The following is a 19,826-nucleotide window of genomic DNA, read 5'->3' as shown; positions in this document are numbered from 1 at the left end:
GTCAAATGTCATAACATTTATAATAGTCTTTTTGTTCTTGTATATTGTCCAAAAGAAATAATTCTTTTAATAAGGTCATATTTTAATGTTTATATCTTGTCAAATATTCATATGGAATGTCATTATAATATATGTTAAATCCGAGTAGTCATATGGTTTATATAGTCTTTTCAAGTCCATTTAAAGTATTAATCCGTTACATATTAAATTAAGTTTCTTCGTATATGTTAGAAAGATTGCACGTGGACTTGAAAACATGAGGAATACTAGTTGTCTTGTGGAAATGTCAAATTAAGTGAAATACTTAAAATTTAATCAATTAAATATTTAATAAACAAATATGGTCATGTTTATATCCGTTAGAAAGCTATTGAAAAGTTACATTTATATATGTCAACAAAAATGATTTAATGGGTCTTGAGTTTTCTTGAATGGTCGAGTCAAACGAGTTTTAGTGAGGTCAAAAATAGGTCAAATTCGGTCAAGATAGTGATTTGATTTGAGTTGATTTTCTGAAATTAAAATTGTCAATTGATAATTGATTTTTTGTAAAACTTGCATAACCACTTACATTTGTGAAATTAAAATTAACCTTTCCGTTTGAGTGAGCCAAACCGAGCAAGTTTTTTACCGTTCAATGAAGCTAAAAGAAGTGATACTCCTAAGTGTTGGTTTATTTGCACCGTATGATGTCATGTGGCATTTGAGGTTGAGTAGCTTAGGGAAAATGATGGGAGTGGAGTAGAGCATGGTAAGACAACATTATAATGGGCACGAGACTAGCAAGTTTAATGAAATGATGAAGGTCATTGAAAGGATACCCCTATCATTCTATCAGCAAATAATGATAGTTGGAAATGGAATTTGAATGAGACTAATAATGGATGGCACAAATAATTTCATAGTGAGAAACTTAAGATATTTTATTAATAGCTCAACAATGTTGTCTCTTCACGCAAGAGATGGAACTCTTATGTTCCCAAAAAGATAAACATATTTGTATGGAGACTTTTGAGAGATACCATACCAACAAGGATTAATCTCTTTGATCGTGGAATTGATGTTGCAACAATCAGGTGTCCAATTTGCACAAGTGAAGTTGAAATCATCCTCACATATTTTTGGATTTTGTAAGTTTGCAGAAGAGATTTTGAATCGTATTAGATCTTGGCTACATCTCGAAGCTCAACCTGTTGACATATTATAGAGGATCTCATCTAGTAATGCGACTAATAGCTACAAAAAGTTCATTGAGGCAATATGTTGTGTATTGGTGGTCCATATTGAAACATCGAAAAAACATGGTCTTTGAGAAAAAGATGTCAACGGTAGAAGACGTCTTTAATTCTATTGTTTCAATGTCTTTTTTGTGGTATCCTCGCGTTGTAAGAAGGCTAATTTGTCTTGGTCTTTATGGTGTAATAGTCCTATATATTTGATGTAATAGTCTTACTACCAAAGTCGGCTTTATAGTTACATTGGGTTAGGCTTGTGCCTAAGACCCACTAAACACAAAGACCCCCAAATTTTTTATAGATCTGTCGATTGGTATACTGTGTTTTATAATTTAGATGAATAAAATTACATTTAGGGCTTCCTTTATCAAATAGAAGTAGAGAACAACCGCCTTCATCTTAATTTTCTAGCATTGCAGATTGCATTAATCCAGAAGAGTAGTAGAGCCAACATTTTCAGCCTTTCACAATAGTTTTGTGTATCCGCCATAAGTTTCTTTTGCTTTCTTTGTTACCTTAGTTTTATATGTTTTAACTAACTAAGCCCCCAAAATTTATCTCGCTTAAGGCCTTAAAACCTTTGAGTCGGCACTGCTTACAGCTTCGGTATTTTGCCGAAGTCCGTATCAATAAAATTTGTGTTCAAATAAAAGAAGACAACATTCATTTTTTGAATCAATTGGAACAATGTCGGATTGTTGAACAAGTTGAGATCGGTCAAATCGGGTTGTTGACTGTTTAGGCGTGAAAAGTATCCCGGGTTGTTGTAAGGGCTGGGAAACTTTTTTTTAATAAAAAAAAGTAAGAAGTAGAAGAGTAAAGTTGTGTGTTTGAGATAAATCTTTAAAAAATATGTATGTTTTTATAGAAACACACGGGTAAATTGGAAATTTTTGTTTTTTTTTAAAACTAGTTGTTTTTGCCAAAATTTTGAAACATGTAAACGTCAAACAAATTTCAAGCAACCCGTGGAGATCATGTCTAATCGTCGGGTGGGGGTGATGTGTAGCCAACGACCTAAGACGATTTGGGTGTGGGTCGCGAGACTAACTGTTTCATTCCTATTACCGTGAACACTACTAGTTGGCGTATGTAGGTATCTATCTAGCCGTCTGTTTGATTTGTTTTCTTTTCCTTTTTTTACCTTTTTATTTATGTTACTTACTTTATATTATATATATACAGGAGTTGGGTATTGTAAAACAAGTATTAAAGTAAAACAAATAAGACAAGATCTTGACCCTTAGATCATGGTTAAATTGATGCACGAAGATTCACGAAATAATTAATACACGATGATTTTTGTGATGCATAATGATTTTCAGTGAAAAGAAAACCTATTATTTTATTTGTTTTACTTTAATACTTATTTTATTTAACCAAAGCCGTATGTATATATTTACGTAACATAGTCCAAACAACATATTAAGTCTATTTCTTTGTATTGTACATATATGAAGTTATTAAATAACCACTTGACTATATACAATGATTGAATTAGAAAAAGCAACAATAACGTACAAACTTTTCTAACTTATTAAGCATTAAGTCATAACTATTGATATAGAATAAAGTTATAATCAAAAACGTTCATATAAAAATTTGAATGAATTTCATTTAATTAAATATATACAGTAGATAATATCTTAATCACAAAGTCAAAATGGAAAAACTCAAAATGAATTCATTTCAAGCGTGTAAGACCGTTTCTTCTCAACAAGCTTCTTCACAGCTTCCTTCACAAACTTATCTTCAAATGCACCCATTGCCAAAGTCACATCATCCTGTTTTTCAACAGTCGTCCCGATCACTGGCCTAATGACGGCCAACGTCGCCCCTTTCATCACACCGCCCGATTCAGGCAATTCCAACATTGGCATGTACCACATTTTGATTATTACAGCCGGAACTTTAGTCCTTTCCATTTCCAAATCCGAAGTTTTTTCTGAACACATCGTGTCGTTTCTAACATCGAACACTTGCCTTTCCTTCATATCGATCGTTCCTTGCTTACTTCCATCAGTTATTTTCACATTTCGTAACATACGATTTACTGAAATGATTTGCTTCAACATATGATGCCTTGCAGAACAAGCAATTAAACAAGAAATAGTCCAAACGACTCGTTTCTTTAATTGCTTGTTCGTCAAGTGATTCGTTGTCGATATTACATCTTCTACTTTCCCTTTAGTCTCATCTTTCGTACTATTTTCAGATTTCTTAAACCCTGTAGCTCCTAAAATCACACAACTCTCGAGTTCTTTTCCAAACTCTGCTTTCCATTTCAAAAGCGCACCCCCTGATCCATTAGGTGAAACATCTCCTTCATAACCCGGAAGTTTAATAGCTAATGACTTGACTTCCTTAAAATTTTTTAGTAATTCATTTGGTAAACGGAACGTATTTTCCTCTTCCTCGTCTTCACAACAGGGTTTGGGTTTCCTAGACATCATACGACGAAGGAAATCATTAACCGGTTTTAAAATAAATCTACCAAGGAATCCACCTTTAGATTTATTATTACTAATGTGATCCCCACTCTTTGATGACAACTCTTGAAACGACGTCGTATTCCTACGTGCAATTATTTGTAAAGACACGGTTTCTGTTTGCGTAACGAGATCACCAAAACGTTTGCATAAAATCGTGCAAGCCGATAACGACCGAGCATCTTGTACTCGGTTGAAGATTTCTAGCACCAATGCGTCCGGTAACAAGTCAAAAACGTCTACTTGTTCTTCTTCTTGTTGTTGTTCTGAATTTTCTTTGACATCCATCTTTAATTAGGAGATATATGAGAAACAATATCAATTAGTCTGAAGAATCAAAATAGTGTGTATATATATATATATAAGTTTTTGAATAATAATAATAATAATAATAATAATAATAATAATAATAATAATAATAATAATAATAATAATAATAATAATAATAATAATAATAATAATGTTAGATTGAATTATTTGATGTGGGTATGCATTGATATGAAGAAAGATTGGGTTGTTGATATATATACTTACATTCTCAAAAGAAAGGAAATTGGGTTAGAAACTTCGTCTAAGTTAAATTCCAAGGCCGGCACACACGTTTACAAGGCGCGGGTCAACATTTTTGACTTTGAATGATAACAAGGCTACATATAAAAAATAATAAATAAATTTTCTTTTATGGAATTATCACATGAAGCACCTTTGAAGTTTGGTATTATGAACAATCATCCATCTTTTATGAATTTTGGTACTAATATCTTTAAGACCGGTGTATATTAAAGATTAAGATGTAGATAACTTTACCTTTATTATAATGGTGTGGAGAAGTTACTTTGAGGTAGCCTTGTAAGGCATGAACTCATGAAAATAGAATCATTGACACCTGTCTTCATAGACAACGTTGTTAACTACTTATCCAACCTTATTGGTTTTACATCTGGTGTTATGACAAAAAAAAAAAAAAAAAAATTAACTTCGTATTTGATCTGTTTTAAAGAGGCGACTAATTATAAAGCACAACTAGTTTGAGTCGCAGATGAGGCTTCATAACTATATACTAATCAAATTCAAAATTAAAACCTTTCATGCTTAAAGATTAGGCTATTAGCAAAACCATCGCCCTAGTTCAAATCCCAAAAGAATCTTTCCTTTTTTTTTCAAGTATGTTAATTAATTTAATCTAATGTAATTAACCATGTGGTTTGATAACCAATATTATATGCCAGACTTATTATTACTCTAATAATAAAATGTACGATGTTTAAGTTGGTGGTCATACACTCTCAGTTAATATAACATAAAAAAAATAACTAACAACATCCATATGTTTCCTAATTTTGTTTTACACATTTGCAGTTATTGTAATAAAATATAGCAAAACTTTTTATCTAGATTAGCACATGTATTGTAGTAAGATGTAACAAGACTTTATCAAGATTATCATAGTGTGGAAGATTAATAATTTATCCAACATATGTTAAATTATTTATTGTGCCATGCTAATGGTATTATTGTGTGCATTAAATGTTATTTGACTTATTTCTTAAACTTAATTTTTCTTTTGTCTTGCACAATTAAAATATAGAATTCAAAAGAGATCAAAAGGAGTGTGATTCTATATTGGTTTGTTATCTTTTCTTCAACTTTTCCAACTTTTTGTAACATCTGTAGAATAATTAATTAATAGTGTAGAAAATATTTAGTTGACAAAACAAGTGGAATGTTGTTGCCTTGTTGGTATAGTTTATACCACATTTACTTTTGAGCAAAAGATACACAAAAATAACTCAAGCAAATGATATACAAATGAATAACCTAAGAAACTAGGATAGTAGGATCCACTTGTTAAGAGTAATTAGTAAAGACACACTTTAAATGTTTGATCTGAATCCTGAATATGTCTGGAACGGTATCAGTGAAATATGTTTTGATGTTAAATCATCGAGTAGATGGAGTTAGTTTCTTAAACGTGTTTCAATCCTGGCCTTTCATAAATATGTAAGCAGATCGACTTGAATTTTAATATGCTTAATAACTGTCTTTGTACGAATTGGAATACGAAGGGTAAAAGATATCATTCCACTTCAGGGTTCTAATCCCTGATAAACATAATGTTAAACTGGTGATATGGCAGTCTGTATCGCTCTAGCCCCAAAAATTAACATTTGTAATTACTTTGGGAATACTTGTTGCTGTGAATGCTACTTCAAAAAATTAAATCATACAAAAATTGCCATTCCATTTGCTAGTCGCCCTTCCAAAATATGTGACCAGGCACTTACTTTTATCTCAGCGCAAAATATAATATTTTTTTTATTCGTTATCCTTATTGCGGGTTTGTTAAAGTATCACTACTGTCTCTTCTGTGCATCAACTTTTACCCAGTCATCTTGATCGTTTGCATATAAAATAATTATCCGTCTGCATATATTATAATAAAGAAGTAGGTCTTGCTGAATCAAAAGAAGCTACTCAATGCCGCACACACTGTCATTCCAAAATCAATATACAGCAAAACAAGAAGTTAACAGGCATAACTAACATAAACACCAACAATCTACATCTATTGATCCATACCAACACCAAGAATCAACTGTGCAAGATGAGTAAGATATGGTTCTGCCTGGGACCTGCTGCTCAAAATCGGCCTTAAACTTTGAAGCTCTGCAGTTAGCTCCGCTTCAAATTTCCTGCAAATGACTCAACTTTATGAGAGAGGGGAAAAGAGAAGGTTGGGGTGGGGATGTGCAATAACTATGGGTAGCAAAATAGGCAGGTCAACCATGGTAGGTAATACAAATTAGTGCACACTAATCTGGTTCTACCAAACTATTGACATCCATAAAACAATAATATTTGATGTTTCAACTATGATTACCTAAGACTTTATTATATTAATTATTATCCAAATCGTGAATAAAATTATTTTGAAGAACTTGTGCTATAAAAAACACTTGCTGAGACTTCCAACAGGGTTAAGACATTCAGCCTGTTTCTTTTCGCTAAACTTTTACTTTTACCCCCCGTTAGAAATTTTATTCAACCAAACTTGACCCGTATATAGATAAACAGGTCTAACTTTGTATATCAGCTGACACGAACTCTAGTTTTCAGATCTTACAAGACACATTTAATGACCGATGACTCTTCCTTGGGTGAATTGGGCTTCTTAGAAGGCTTCCTCAGCTTCAAAACTTTTGAACTTTCATATGAAGAAGATTCATCAAAAGATTTGTTTGTGTCCGGAGCTTCGATGGAGTTCATCAGCCACTGAGTTGCAGCAGCATATTGAAGGCATACAAGTTTTAATTTCTCAAATTTCTGCATTCAACAAAAAACTTGTTAGAACAAAACAACTAAACTTGTGTTTCTGGGAGTTCTAAATTTATACGATCCATATAGCTATTAGCTACTATATGTCTTATACAAAGCTCAGTCACATCTACATCCACATCCACATCCACATCAAGAGAACATATTCAAAAGAAATGTAAATATATTAGTAAAACTAGAATCATGCCCACGCTTACATGATTTTATAATTCTTCGGCAAGGAAAGTGGGTTGGTGATGATGGCAGCCGGCTTCGCCAACCGCCGGCTGTGTGATGGTTGGGTTGTTGGTGATGTTAGAAAGGGGTGATAAATTATACTATGAATTAACTTCTATTAATTAGTTTCCATTTTATTTCGTCAAATAAGTAATTTCCTATTTATTAATATAAGATTCTATCATCTAACTAATATATATGCTTAAGGGCGTCGTAAACCTAATTGGTTACTTCCAATTACGTAAATCAATAGTTCAAACCACACTCAAAGGTAGGGCATTTCCCATTTTTATAGGAACTTCTGTACCAGAAACTAGGGGTCTAAGAAATGAACCGGAAAACCGAAAAACCAGTCCGAACCGCGTGATCCGAAACCGAAAAAACCGAAAAAAACCGAAACCCAAAAAAATCGAAAACATAAAAACCGAAGTGTAACGGTTCGGTTACGGTTTTCAATATTCATTACCCGCGGTTAACCGAACCGAATTTTGATATATACCCACATATAATCATATATATGTATATTTACACATATATGTATTACATGAATACATCATTTACATATCTCTTTAGCTAATTTTTTGTATATGTTGTCTAAAATATTAACAATTTTACTAACTTTCTTTCGCAATCTATGATTAATTTGGGATATTCTAAGTAATTTTCTTAGATATAAAGTTGTTACCTTTGCTTAAGATATTTATCAAAAATATTAGTAATAGCATATAAAAGATATTTTAAGTAATAAATCATGATACTCTTAAATAGAAACTTGCATTGCATAAAAATAACGCTATAGAACAGTAAATCACAATTAGATGTAATTTATATTTATTTAAAAAACAAAATATTAATGTAGTTAAATACTTAAATAAGTATTATACATGGAAGAATTAATTAATGCAATGTAAACTGACTATTATAATTGAATACTTAAACTTTATATTAGCATAACTTTAATAAATGGTTAACCGAAAATAAAACCGAAATTAACCGACTTTTTCGAACTTAACAGTTCAAAATTTCTAACTAACCGAACCGAACCGAAACCCGAAAAACAGTTCAAAATTTCTAGCTAACAGAACCGTTTACAGCCCTACCAGAAACAATGGTATCTCCAATTGGCAAAGTAGTCAAATTAATGAACTTATAATTTCAAATTAAGACAATAGGTTAAATGTTTTTTTAATACAGTATAGACTAAAAGTGTACCGGCGCAATGTGCACTGGTGGATGACTTCTCGATTTTTTAAGTGTCGGTCTAAATTGAATTATATATATTTAACTTCGATTAGTATATGGGGACGGAATACGGAGACACACTACATATGGGAATTGTTATTAGAATATTTATAGATGGATATGATTACATAAATGTATATGCATTTATTACTCAGGTCATGATAGTAAATTTGATGATCTTATATTTTTAGAATCAGTTCCATGTAAAGTAAGGGTAAGGGTAAACTCCTTGTCTTATGAATTTAGATTTTAAGACCAATGCCATCTTTCTATATATTAGAAGAGATATAAATATAGGTTTAGTATATAACCATTTAGTATATAGATATAGGTTTAGTATATAACCATTTAGTTAATGGATACTTCTGGATTTTAAATCTACCTTTTCTTATTTTTCCTGTTCCTCTTTTCAAGTGTGCAACAACATTATGCTTAATTATCATTTCGTATAACAAAACTATTCCTCTGAATTCATGATCTATTTTAAATTCCTTTGGAACTTTAACAGGCATCACGAAGTTTAGTGTATAAGGAAAGGTAGAGCAGATAATGAACAAGGAATCATTCCAACCTTGAAGAGGACAGGGGAAAGAAGTGAACATTCCTTGAGACACTTCTCCAAGAAAAAGTCATGATATTGAATTACCTGTTTTTTCAAAAACTTGCCTTAGTAAAGAAACTAGAAGCAAATACAAAACGATTATAGAGATCCAAGTATGACAATTAAAAGAAGTCAAAATTTGGGTAAATATAACCAACAAACAGGGTCGGTTGGTCGACTGCAAGGAGCATCATATAACTCGGGGCATCAAACTTTAGAGTGAAGAGGGGCATACCTCATCTATGCTCTTTGCATTCTCAAGTTTACTATGCATAACATGCCAATTTGGCTCAAGGACCTAAAACGAATACATATTCTGAAAATTAATTATAAACTCATTGATATGTAAATCAGTAATTGCCACCTATACATATATATACACACACATTTTTAAAATTATAAACATACAAATGAGATTTGAAGGAAAGCTATGAGTTACAAAATGTGAAAGATCGTAATACAGAACACTTTGTATTACCTCAAATGTTAGATAATGTAGAAGACTATTGATAAACTTGAGCATATTACGGCACAATATCGATGATATTGAGATTGCAGTTCCATGCATATCACGTGCACGTACACCCTACAACAATGAAGTACAACTACAGCATGAATCCATGAAAAGGATGAGTTCTATTAAAGTTTAGGGTGAGGACATATAGTCTCATACTTGATGTGCTTGCCATGCTGCACAAAGTTGTCGATGTACATGTTTGCAATGAAACAAAAACCGGAAGATCAACTGGTATTTTGTCAAGGCTTTCTTTGATATTACAAGTGACAGTGGCCATTGAACCTGAGATATAGAACATACAGAAATATTCTAAACACCAATCATATAAAATATGGAATAGTCTCATGTATTAATGTATTATGGCATCACCTTCTTTTGTCAGAGCTAGAAAAGAACTATGGTCAAACCTTCCTGCAAATATTATATTTAATTATATATTATATTGTCCTTATAATTTGCCAAAGTGTTATTGTTCAATGAAGAGTGTCACTTCATCTTTTTCTGAAATTTGTTTCTAAAAAACAAGATAAAGCGTCATGATGAGTAACAACTATCTCTTTAGCAAAGTGGTTTGATGGTTATGATTTAATTTCTTTGCTATCACTTGTACCAACATTTTGTAAGTTGTTTTTCTCTAACAAGTCTTGACAAAGAATTACCCCCTCCCAGCTTTGTTTTTCTCTATTCAACTAGCCTCAACGATAAAGAAAGTCAATAGTGTTTAAGTTTCCATATCTTTTTGGGTAAGAGTGGTGATATTCGTACAAACGAACCACCACATTTAATAAATGTACCACATTGTACAGTTTTTACACAGCTGACTGTACAAACCATTGATGCACAAATGCACAATTGTGGTAGATCCATCAGAAGTGATGAAAATATCACCACCTTTTGGGTAATAATGTTTCACTTTCACTATTGGTAGTTATCTACAATATATATGTATATATATATATATAACAAAGTCCAAAATCATTTTTTGGAGAAACAATTTTTTTTGGTAGTTATTGATATATGTTGCAATTACATGTATCACTGTATTATTTTAATACACGTGGATGTTACGTTATCAATGCTAAAGTATATGTATGATTTTATATGTAATTGCTATTTCTGAAATAATACATTCCCAAATATTGATATTCATTTATTAAGCTACGTAACCCAATTTTTTTTTGAACGGCAGTGGTGATTGGACTCAGCGGCATGCCTCTTCATCGTCCGGTAGAGATTGAGCAAACGTCACCAGCACAGTCAATCCGAGGGCATGACTGGCGGTGGAAGTCCCACTACCTGTTCTGGAGGAAACAAGCTAATGCTAGAGAAAACCCCCCATGCTTCACCTCATTGGTAAAGACTTCCCAATATGCCTTTCAAAGGTTTTGAACCCGTGACCAACATTTGGCTGAAAGACATAAGGGGCATTAAATGTCCAGTTGGGCTAAATCTCAATATTTAACGGTAGATGATTATTGTTAAAACAATTTTTATGTACTTCTTTTAATATATTTGTCTAGCTTCGTTCCCGTTATTCTGTCATGGCTATAGCATAAAAATGAGCATTTAATTAGGGAACATTACATATCATCTCCAATAAATATAGAGACATCAGATTCAAATCCCATTTATGAAGTGGGGTAAAATTGTAAGCTCACCAAGATATTAAAAATTACTCATAGCAACTACAAGTATTCAGTGAGAAAAAAGTGAGAAATGGGGGGAGAATGCAAGGGTGAGTAAATTACCTTGTAATTGACAGAAAATGTTTCGACACCAGTAATACTCAAGGATTCTTCTAAAAGATCAGTCTCTGACACAGCCTCACTAGTCTGAAGATCTTTAAGAGTGCTTAGCCTCTTCAACAAAGAACATGTGTCCTGAAGACCAAAATTCATGTCTTGTTACAAAATTTTGCTTACTTGTAAGCAAATATCTAAATATTATGATATATGTCACCGACCACTGAACATGTAACTTCCTCATGCAAAGGATCTGCTGCAGCTGCTGTCGAACGCAGTGCAAGGTCCAAAAGGGACTGAAAATAAATATCAAATGTATATGTAAGTTGTCATGTCATGTGCTAATAAAAATGCCGTATATATAAGGTTGCCTGAATCAATAAAGATAAACATGAACGATAATAGTAAAAAGAAAATAAATGATAAGTCTCATCTCTAACATACATATGTGATTACTATGTTAAGACACTAATATGGTAACATATGGATATAAAATCAATTAGAGTAGTATAATCTGAGGTTGAGTGGATAAAGACCTGAAGCTTCTCTACAGAGATCTCCTTTGGTGTTTTAGCAAGTTCATCACGAGCAATATCCATGAAGTGAACCAAGAAATCACCCTGTAAGTCAACCCACAGTTCTTGCATCAAAGGATCCATTACAGAAACAAGCTCCAAAAATAAGAAATTTCATTTTACCAAGAATTCAATACAAAAAGAAACAAGACAAATCATGAATCAAAATATTAAAAGTTTCTAGTGCGCACCTGATCTAGAAGAAGATAACGCTTAATTGAATGTAGCTTTCCGAAAAGGTCATACTATCAATATTAAAAAAAGATAACTCATCACCAAAGCAATTAGCAAGCCAAAGCACCAATTAATTTCTATAAGTGCTAGGAAAAGATACAAGAAATATTGAATATTACCGCACCTTATCTTTCATGAGATTTAGCAACTCTCCACTGGCAAAATCATAAGCAGATTTGATGCATTCAAGATAGTGATCATTTGACCCAAAGTTCATCAATTTTGAATTCCCCAATACAGGGACCTATTAAGACAAGCTGACATAAGACTGATAGCATTTATAAGGTTAGAGTTGGTCAATGGGAAGTCAGGAAAGGGGTCAGAATCTGTCGTTTTTGTCCACTATATAGAAGTTATCTATGTGCGAAAAGTATGTCAAATACGACTGTAAAAACATTATATTACTTCGATTATCAAAAAAAATATAAGTTCATTATTGTAATAAACATTATACTACTTCCATTTTAGCTAAATATTTTTTATTTGACCCGTAATAATATAAACATACACCTAATGATGCCCATAAAAGTATTATTATACCTGTATGTCACACAACAAGCTATAGTTAACACCTGAACAGTATACCCGCATTGTCAAATGACATATAAATGTGTCGTTTTTGTAAACTAATTAAAAGTTATCAATGAGCGAAAAATATGTCAAATATGATCGCAGAAATTATATTACTTTGGTTATAAAATAGCTATAACTTCATAAATATAATAAACTCAGAGGTTATATGCATTGATCATATAATGCGGATAACTTTCGACCCAATTCCATTTTAGCTAAACGTTTTTCATTTGACCCGTAACAGAAAAAAAATACACCAAATCAAGCCAATCCGAAGAATTATTGTAACAGCCCATATGCCACACAACAAGCTATAGTTATCGAAGCACCTGAACAGTATGCCCGCATTCTCTCATGACATTTAAATATTTCCCTGTTGTTAAAATAGTCTCAGCCGAATTTGCAAGAAAGGAAGGAATATCATCTTTGAGACTGTATCGTTGTCGCCAATACATAGCATCATAATCTTGTGTGAGACTCTCCTGTAAAACTTACATTGTCAGAAACTGAATCATTTATAGTATATGTATGATAAGATAAAGTTGTACTTTTTGAAGAGCTTTGTTTTCAGCAATGAAGAACTCATCATGAGGATCATCAATAACTCCTTCATACACCCACCTGCACATGTTATCATCTACTACTCGAGTAAGAGGATCAAGATGGTAACCAATAGCAAACTCAATTTTTGTAAATATATGATTTCATGCATACAAATATGAAATATTGCCCACTGTCAATGGTATACCTTTCTAGTATGCCAAGATAAGCAGAATTTGCAGACTCTATCATCTTCTCCAGCAATGACCTCACCAAGTAGTTACCAGCCATTACCTTGGCCTATTCAAATTTAACTTAGAGAAATAAATAGCATATAATACAATGAAGAGCGAAACAAAGTTAAAGGATATGTACCCAAATTTGTATGAGTTGAGAATTTCAAAATTTTACCTGACTTTGTAAAAGGTTAAGAACTGCAGAACCAACAGAATTAGATACCGAAGCCTTTCTTATTACCAATGATAATGCTTGCATTGATCCCATCATTGGCTACAAACATAGCAAAAATCAATAAAATTTATAAATATAAAAACTTCAAAACGGAAGGAGAAATGCAACTTGCAACATCAATAGAATATAAAGGCAGGTTGTGATTAACCCCCAATATTCCCGGTCGCATAAACAGCTGATACTTCTGAAAAAACCAAGAAGTTGGCGAGTCTTTTAATGTTTTGAGAGCAAAATTCATAAAGCAAAGCAATTGTAGATCATTTGTGGACAGTTTTGATCAATCCGTGTATGGTGGTTCTAGAGTAACTTAGAGGTGGTGAAAAATAAGTGACACTTAGGCGCGCAAACACACAAAAGAATTTGGTTTTTTGAAACTTATAAATGTACCTGGCAATAGAACCATAATCCTTGTACGGAGAGTCGTCCTAGTCGAAATTGATGTTCAAGTTGTGCCACCATAGCCTGGTAATCCTGAAAAGGTTTATTTACAATCAGATTTATAGGCTCTAGTTAGACCGAGCAAGAAACAAGTCACCAAGAGTAGAATGGTTGATATCACATAAAGGGGATGATCTCAGGTATGTGGGTGTGTAGTATGTGTATGTGTGTATAATACACACGTTGACGGGGATAAAATAAAAAGGACCCAAATCGTGAAAATGGTGAGAAGGCAATTTCCCGCTTGAACCAATTTGCTTGGATATATTTATATATATAACCACCAACTCTAACTTCTATTGCTGTAAATTGCAAATATTTGTATCTTAGCAACTATAATAGACTACAAAACTCATAATAATAAATTAAGCAAATATCACTTACACAGGTTTGTTTCAACTTACACCACATTGTCGATAATACATTAGGATAGTAATACAAAATTCAACAGAACTTTTAGCAACATTCATAATGATGGTCATCTAATAGCAATAAGTTTAATAACTTACGAGGAGGAAGGACCTTAGTGCAGCAGCAAAGGCATGATTAACCAATCCAGACTTGAACTGGGATCTTGACTCGACAAACTGATTGATTAGTAGATAGCTCTTGCACATAGGAAATATCCTTTTCGCCTGTTCCTGCATATGCTTGACATATTTAACTTTAGAAACTGGACAAGTTCCATGATGACACAGATATGCATACATACACATGTGATTAAGGCTCAGATCTGAATTTCAGATTTTCCAGTTCATTCCAATCCTCGAATTTAAGTTCCGACTTTCCAAAACGCAATTGGTAAAGGTTCAAGGCGCAAAGGGGGTCTATGTCCCAATCTCTAGGTGCACGCCTCATAAATTGGAGGTGTCTTGTATCAAATAAGTGTACTGGTGTAATATACACAACTCAAGTAACTCTAATAACACTTGATATATCAAACATAATTTAACTTCATGCTATATATCTATACCCCGTTATAAAGAGGATAACATTAAGACATTAAGCACTTTTCTGAATATTCCTAAACTACCCCTCCTTAACTCACACTATCCATCTCTTAATTGTTGTAAATGACCAGCTTATAATCGTCTTAATTTTTGTTTTTTTTTTTTCTTTTGATAGATTGATGGAATACATGGCATGATCTAGCCGATATACTTAGACGCGGGGACGAAGGCAAGAACATTTTAAACATCTTCTAAATTAATATCGTTACGGCATCTCACGTGCTATAAACTAGAGCCGCTGCAACGCGCGGGCACTAGACTAGTAACAAATATATTAAACATGGTTCACGGCCATATCATAACATCTAAACTAAGCGAAGGAAAGTAAGATACAAATATAGCAGAAAAACATCAAGTCATCAAGGTTATCAACCCCTACTCATCAAGTTAAAATTCTTCCCTATATCTAATAGAAGTTGCAGAGCTTAAAAGATGAGACACCAGAACTTGTGATTGATGTCTCACATCTTAATGAAAAAGAATATGAGAATAATCAAAGATTTAGTTTCTAGAGATCTTTTTAGTAGTAATATGATAGTTAGGCAGTAATATATACCAAAAAGACCAAGGTTTAGTCACGAAGGGCTCCTAAGCATTTAAGGGATTCCCGATAAAGGCATTACACCAATGCGAGCATCTTAGAAAAGCCCAAAACTTTGAGTATGGTGCGTCTCTGCTCCTAGGAGTCCTTTTCTACAGCTATGTTTCAGGGTACCACAAGTAACGTCTAAAAATCATTTAATGAAGTTACGAAAATACATAATGTTTGTTATAGATTTGGTTCTATCATATTCACAAACATGATGAAGGCATTTTATTTTTAAACTAGAGTTAACTGCCGCATAGGCTACCTTACTTTAATGACTTCAAAAACATAAACTAAACCCTCCCCTTAAATAAAGACACATCAGTTATGACTTAGTTTACATCTATCAATCTATGAGAGGTAATTGTGGAAAACAACGCTAGCTAAAAGTAAATTTTTTAAATCAAAATATGCACAAGACTCCTAACTGCAAATCTGTAACTCAACTTTACTAACATAGAAATGATGACTCGGAAGACTTTTTGAAAAGTACAAGAAATGCACACATATTATAAAACTTTTAAATGTGGTTAGTCTTACCTGGAGCGCCAAATCCATAGATCCATTAACTTCGAAGCTAAAAGAGTCCTCATTCCCTCGAACTATATTGATAGAAATATATCGACCCTCAACGCCAATCAAAGCAGACAGAAGATCATCGATTAATATTAGTTCCTGCAAGGATGAAAACACTAGGTTAACAAACATATCATTACCATTCTAGGCAGAATAGCCTCCTACCCCACACACTGGACCAGAAGATGAATCTTGGAGCCTAGGGGATAAGGCGGACGTTTTCTGGGGCACCTTAGTACACTACGACTGAGCCGTTTTCTAAGGTGGTCAACTTTATTGCATAATCGAAATGAAGAGACGCAGTAGACTTTTTCAATAAACTTTATTTTTCATGTTTTTTGCTAATTTTCTTCAAAAGTTACCCTTCAATAGTTATAATATTTGCATAAATATACGTGTCAGGATCTATAGAATGTATATAAATAACAAATTGATTAAATATAAATAGAATATAAACTCTCATTCACTAATTTATAATCTTTCTGCCATGTTCCAACTTCCTATTACATAATCCAAGCCCAACACATCTATTTCTCGGTAAAGGGACTTACCATGGTTAACTAATACTATACACAATTATATTACAAACATGCACATCAAGATATTCAAAACCTACATGGGTATTTGAAGTCAAATCACTTTTCACCCCATCTCTCTAAACCACCAATTCATCATCAGGGAATGAAAAGGATATTATTGAAGTACAAAGTGATGATGGTGCATCAATGGATAACTTAAAAGAGTGATTAATGATTTCAGGTACACTTATATTTGACCTTTTATCTATTCAAATCATCTCATTTTTCACATAACCTATTTAGACTATTGCTAGAAATTTGTCATTCTGTTTTCATATTTTCATATTATCCTTATGTATTTGTTTTTGTATTTTATTATGTTAAACATACTATCTACAATAAGTTAACAGCTTTTTATTCATTCAGGCGCTCGCCTTTTTTGCCTCTCACCTTAAGGCGGTAATAAGGTCATGACGCCTCAAGTTCGCCTTTAACCCTTGGTCAATGAATTAACGACAGATAATAAACATAAGACGACCTATATAACTTTTAACAAAAAAAAAAAAAAAATGTTAAGACTTATACATTTCTTCATACAAGTCACTCATTTTGTTTTATCATCATAGACATGCTAGCTTCAGAACAGATGTCTAAAGCATTCGTACTACTACCTAGGCCTGGAAAATCTTTGTTAAATTGTAGCCATGATCGAAGGTCAAAATCCAAAGTTGACAAATCATAGATTAACAAAGAATTAACTTAGGCATTACTCATTCTTCTTGTGTGTTCATCAAAGTGTATTTACCTACGCAGTAAACTAGTAAATCGATCCCATTGAAATGAAAAAAGAAATAAAATTGACTTGTTGCCATGTTAGTCTTTTTATAACTGGATCAAGAAAAGAATTAATTTTTTTTCCATTTCATACTCGTCTTTCTCTTAAACTAGAATCCTTTTGTTCTGAATATAGTTATCTACTAAGCATATAAGTAAACACATGAAGCCGACTTCTTTCTATAAAGAAGTCGTGCAGGCAAATTTCTAATCGATTATTTTCATGAATTAATGCTCAAATGGTCGACGGCATCTGGCATTTCTCACAAAGTTACCAAAGAGGCTTCAGCCTTTTCGGTGAATATACAGATCAAACGACCCACTGAGTTGAGGTTTCTCCGACATTTAAAAGCTTATGGTCAAACAAACAACACCATTTTTTTTACAGAAAGGCAATGAAACATATAATATATATATATATATATGGGGGTTAGGTATTGTAAAACAAGTATTAAAGTAAAAGAATACAAGATCTTGACCTTTAAATCATAGTTAAATTGATGCACGAAGATTCATGAAGTAATTGATGCACGGTGATTTTCATGATGAGAAACATATTGTTTTATTTGTGTTACTTTAGTCCTTGTTTTATTTTACCTAAAACCTATATATATATATATATATATATATAAAGCAAAATTGTGCAATGGTAAGCCTACCTGGACGGAAGCACTGTAGCAACTAATAGGCCTGTCTACTTCCAAACTGTATAAGTAAATAAATACAGAAATTAAAAAAAAAAATTAAAAATAGATAGGGTAAAAAGACTGCATTATATAATCAAAAAAAAAAAGAGAGAGAAGAAATACCGAAAATCGAGTGGATTTGAATCAGCAGCAGGACCAGATGGTAATTTTGATTCCTTTTGAAACAATGTAGGGTTAGTTTGAAAGAAATTCGAAAAGTAGAGGGAGGTTTAGAGAAAGAGATGTATATATATAGAGAGAGAGAGAGACCTGAAGGAATTGGCCGGTGAGGAAAGGTCTATCGAGGTTCCATTGAGGAGTGGAAGGACACACAGATGATGCGCCACCACCATTCTCCATCATCCTAAAAGACAAACTATTTCAAAAATGACTATCCTCTGCTTACACCGATACATACATACGAGGAATAGAAATATGTCGTCAACCCTTGTAATTTAATTTTTTAATTATTAATAGAAAAATATAGGATCATTTATTTTTATTTTTTTTAGGAAGATGAGAGAAATGAATAATATTCTCACTCGGATGCATGCTGGTTCGACTCTTGGTAATTTCTTAAAGGGTTTGTTCTCTATGTGTTATATGTAAATACTTCTTTTATAATAATTATATCAACCTTTTATTTTTAAAAAGTGTTAGAAAATGGTAAGATGCAAAAAGTATTAAATTACCCTTAATAAACACCTTTTATGGAAAGAGTTATTAGGGATTGTCAAATTTGTCCTTAATGAACTAATGTACACTTCAGAACCTTATCTTCTAATTTACACTCTAAGTCTTTATCTTTTAAATTATTTACACTATCGCCATTACATCAACTTACATGTTTACACCACTCGACACCAATTGTCGATGTCACCACCACCCCTCCCCGACACCACTGAACTGTCGTCGCCATCACCACCGCCACATTGTGCGGGTACCATGCTAGTTGTATATAAATAATTAAAAATTTTGTATATAGAAAAACTTTATATGGGATATCTAACGGTCAAAAACTTATTTTTCTCATATCATATATTAAACTAAATTTAATATAAATAATGATTATATTTATAAGAAGAAAAAAAGGATTTAAAAATATTATACAATAAATAAATGGGATAATATGATATATGTCATTGGTAAACTTGAAAATATCATATATGTCTACTTAAATTTTAAAATATCAAAATTGTCATTATTAAGTTTGAAATATATCAAATGAACCAAAGTATTTAAAGATAATCAAAATAAAACAATAAAATTCTTTATAACTATAAAAAAGGTTAACAATACCTTTTTTGTTATAATCCTTTTTTGATAACATATACATTATACAGATCTTTATTCTCATTGTATTTCCATTCGCTGCAATAAGAGCCCACCACGTTCCATTAAAATTTT

At 32.4% G+C, this 19,826-nt stretch overlaps 2 protein-coding genes across 2 annotated transcripts; both read right to left on the bottom strand.

Annotated features, from left to right (window-relative positions):
- Nucleotides 1–2,908: 2,908 nt before the first annotated feature.
- Nucleotides 2,909–4,012, bottom strand: LOC122604257 (F-box protein At4g18380-like). Its single transcript, XM_043777144.1, has one exon. It carries the CDS (start codon nt 4,010–4,012, stop codon nt 2,909–2,911), a length of 1,104 nt encoding a protein of 367 aa, XP_043633079.1.
- A 2,112-nt stretch (nt 4,013–6,124) lies between these two features.
- On the bottom strand, nt 6,125–18,825 carry LOC122603296 (gamma-tubulin complex component 2). The gene is made up of 21 exons (XM_043775965.1): nt 18,690–18,825; nt 18,543–18,595; nt 18,393–18,438; nt 16,346–16,480; nt 14,719–14,850; nt 14,159–14,242; nt 13,712–13,810; nt 13,509–13,600; nt 13,309–13,381; nt 13,090–13,242; nt 12,312–12,431; nt 12,145–12,198; nt 11,915–11,998; nt 11,600–11,674; nt 11,385–11,516; nt 9,793–9,918; nt 9,598–9,705; nt 9,355–9,417; nt 9,090–9,164; nt 6,849–7,048; nt 6,125–6,417 (listed from the first exon to the last, which is right to left on the bottom strand). Exons 1-21 carry the CDS (start codon nt 18,780–18,782, stop codon nt 6,291–6,293), a joined length of 2,124 nt encoding a protein of 707 aa, XP_043631900.1. The 5' UTR covers nt 18,783–18,825; the 3' UTR covers nt 6,125–6,290.
- Nucleotides 18,826–19,826: the final 1,001 nt, after the last annotated feature.

This window comes from Erigeron canadensis, chromosome 6, assembly GCF_010389155.1.
Source record: "Erigeron canadensis isolate Cc75 chromosome 6, C_canadensis_v1, whole genome shotgun sequence".
Classification (NCBI taxonomy): domain Eukaryota; kingdom Viridiplantae; phylum Streptophyta; class Magnoliopsida; order Asterales; family Asteraceae; genus Erigeron; species Erigeron canadensis.
The sequence above is the reverse complement of the archived record's forward strand: the minus strand, read 5'-3'. Positions and strand labels throughout refer to the sequence as shown.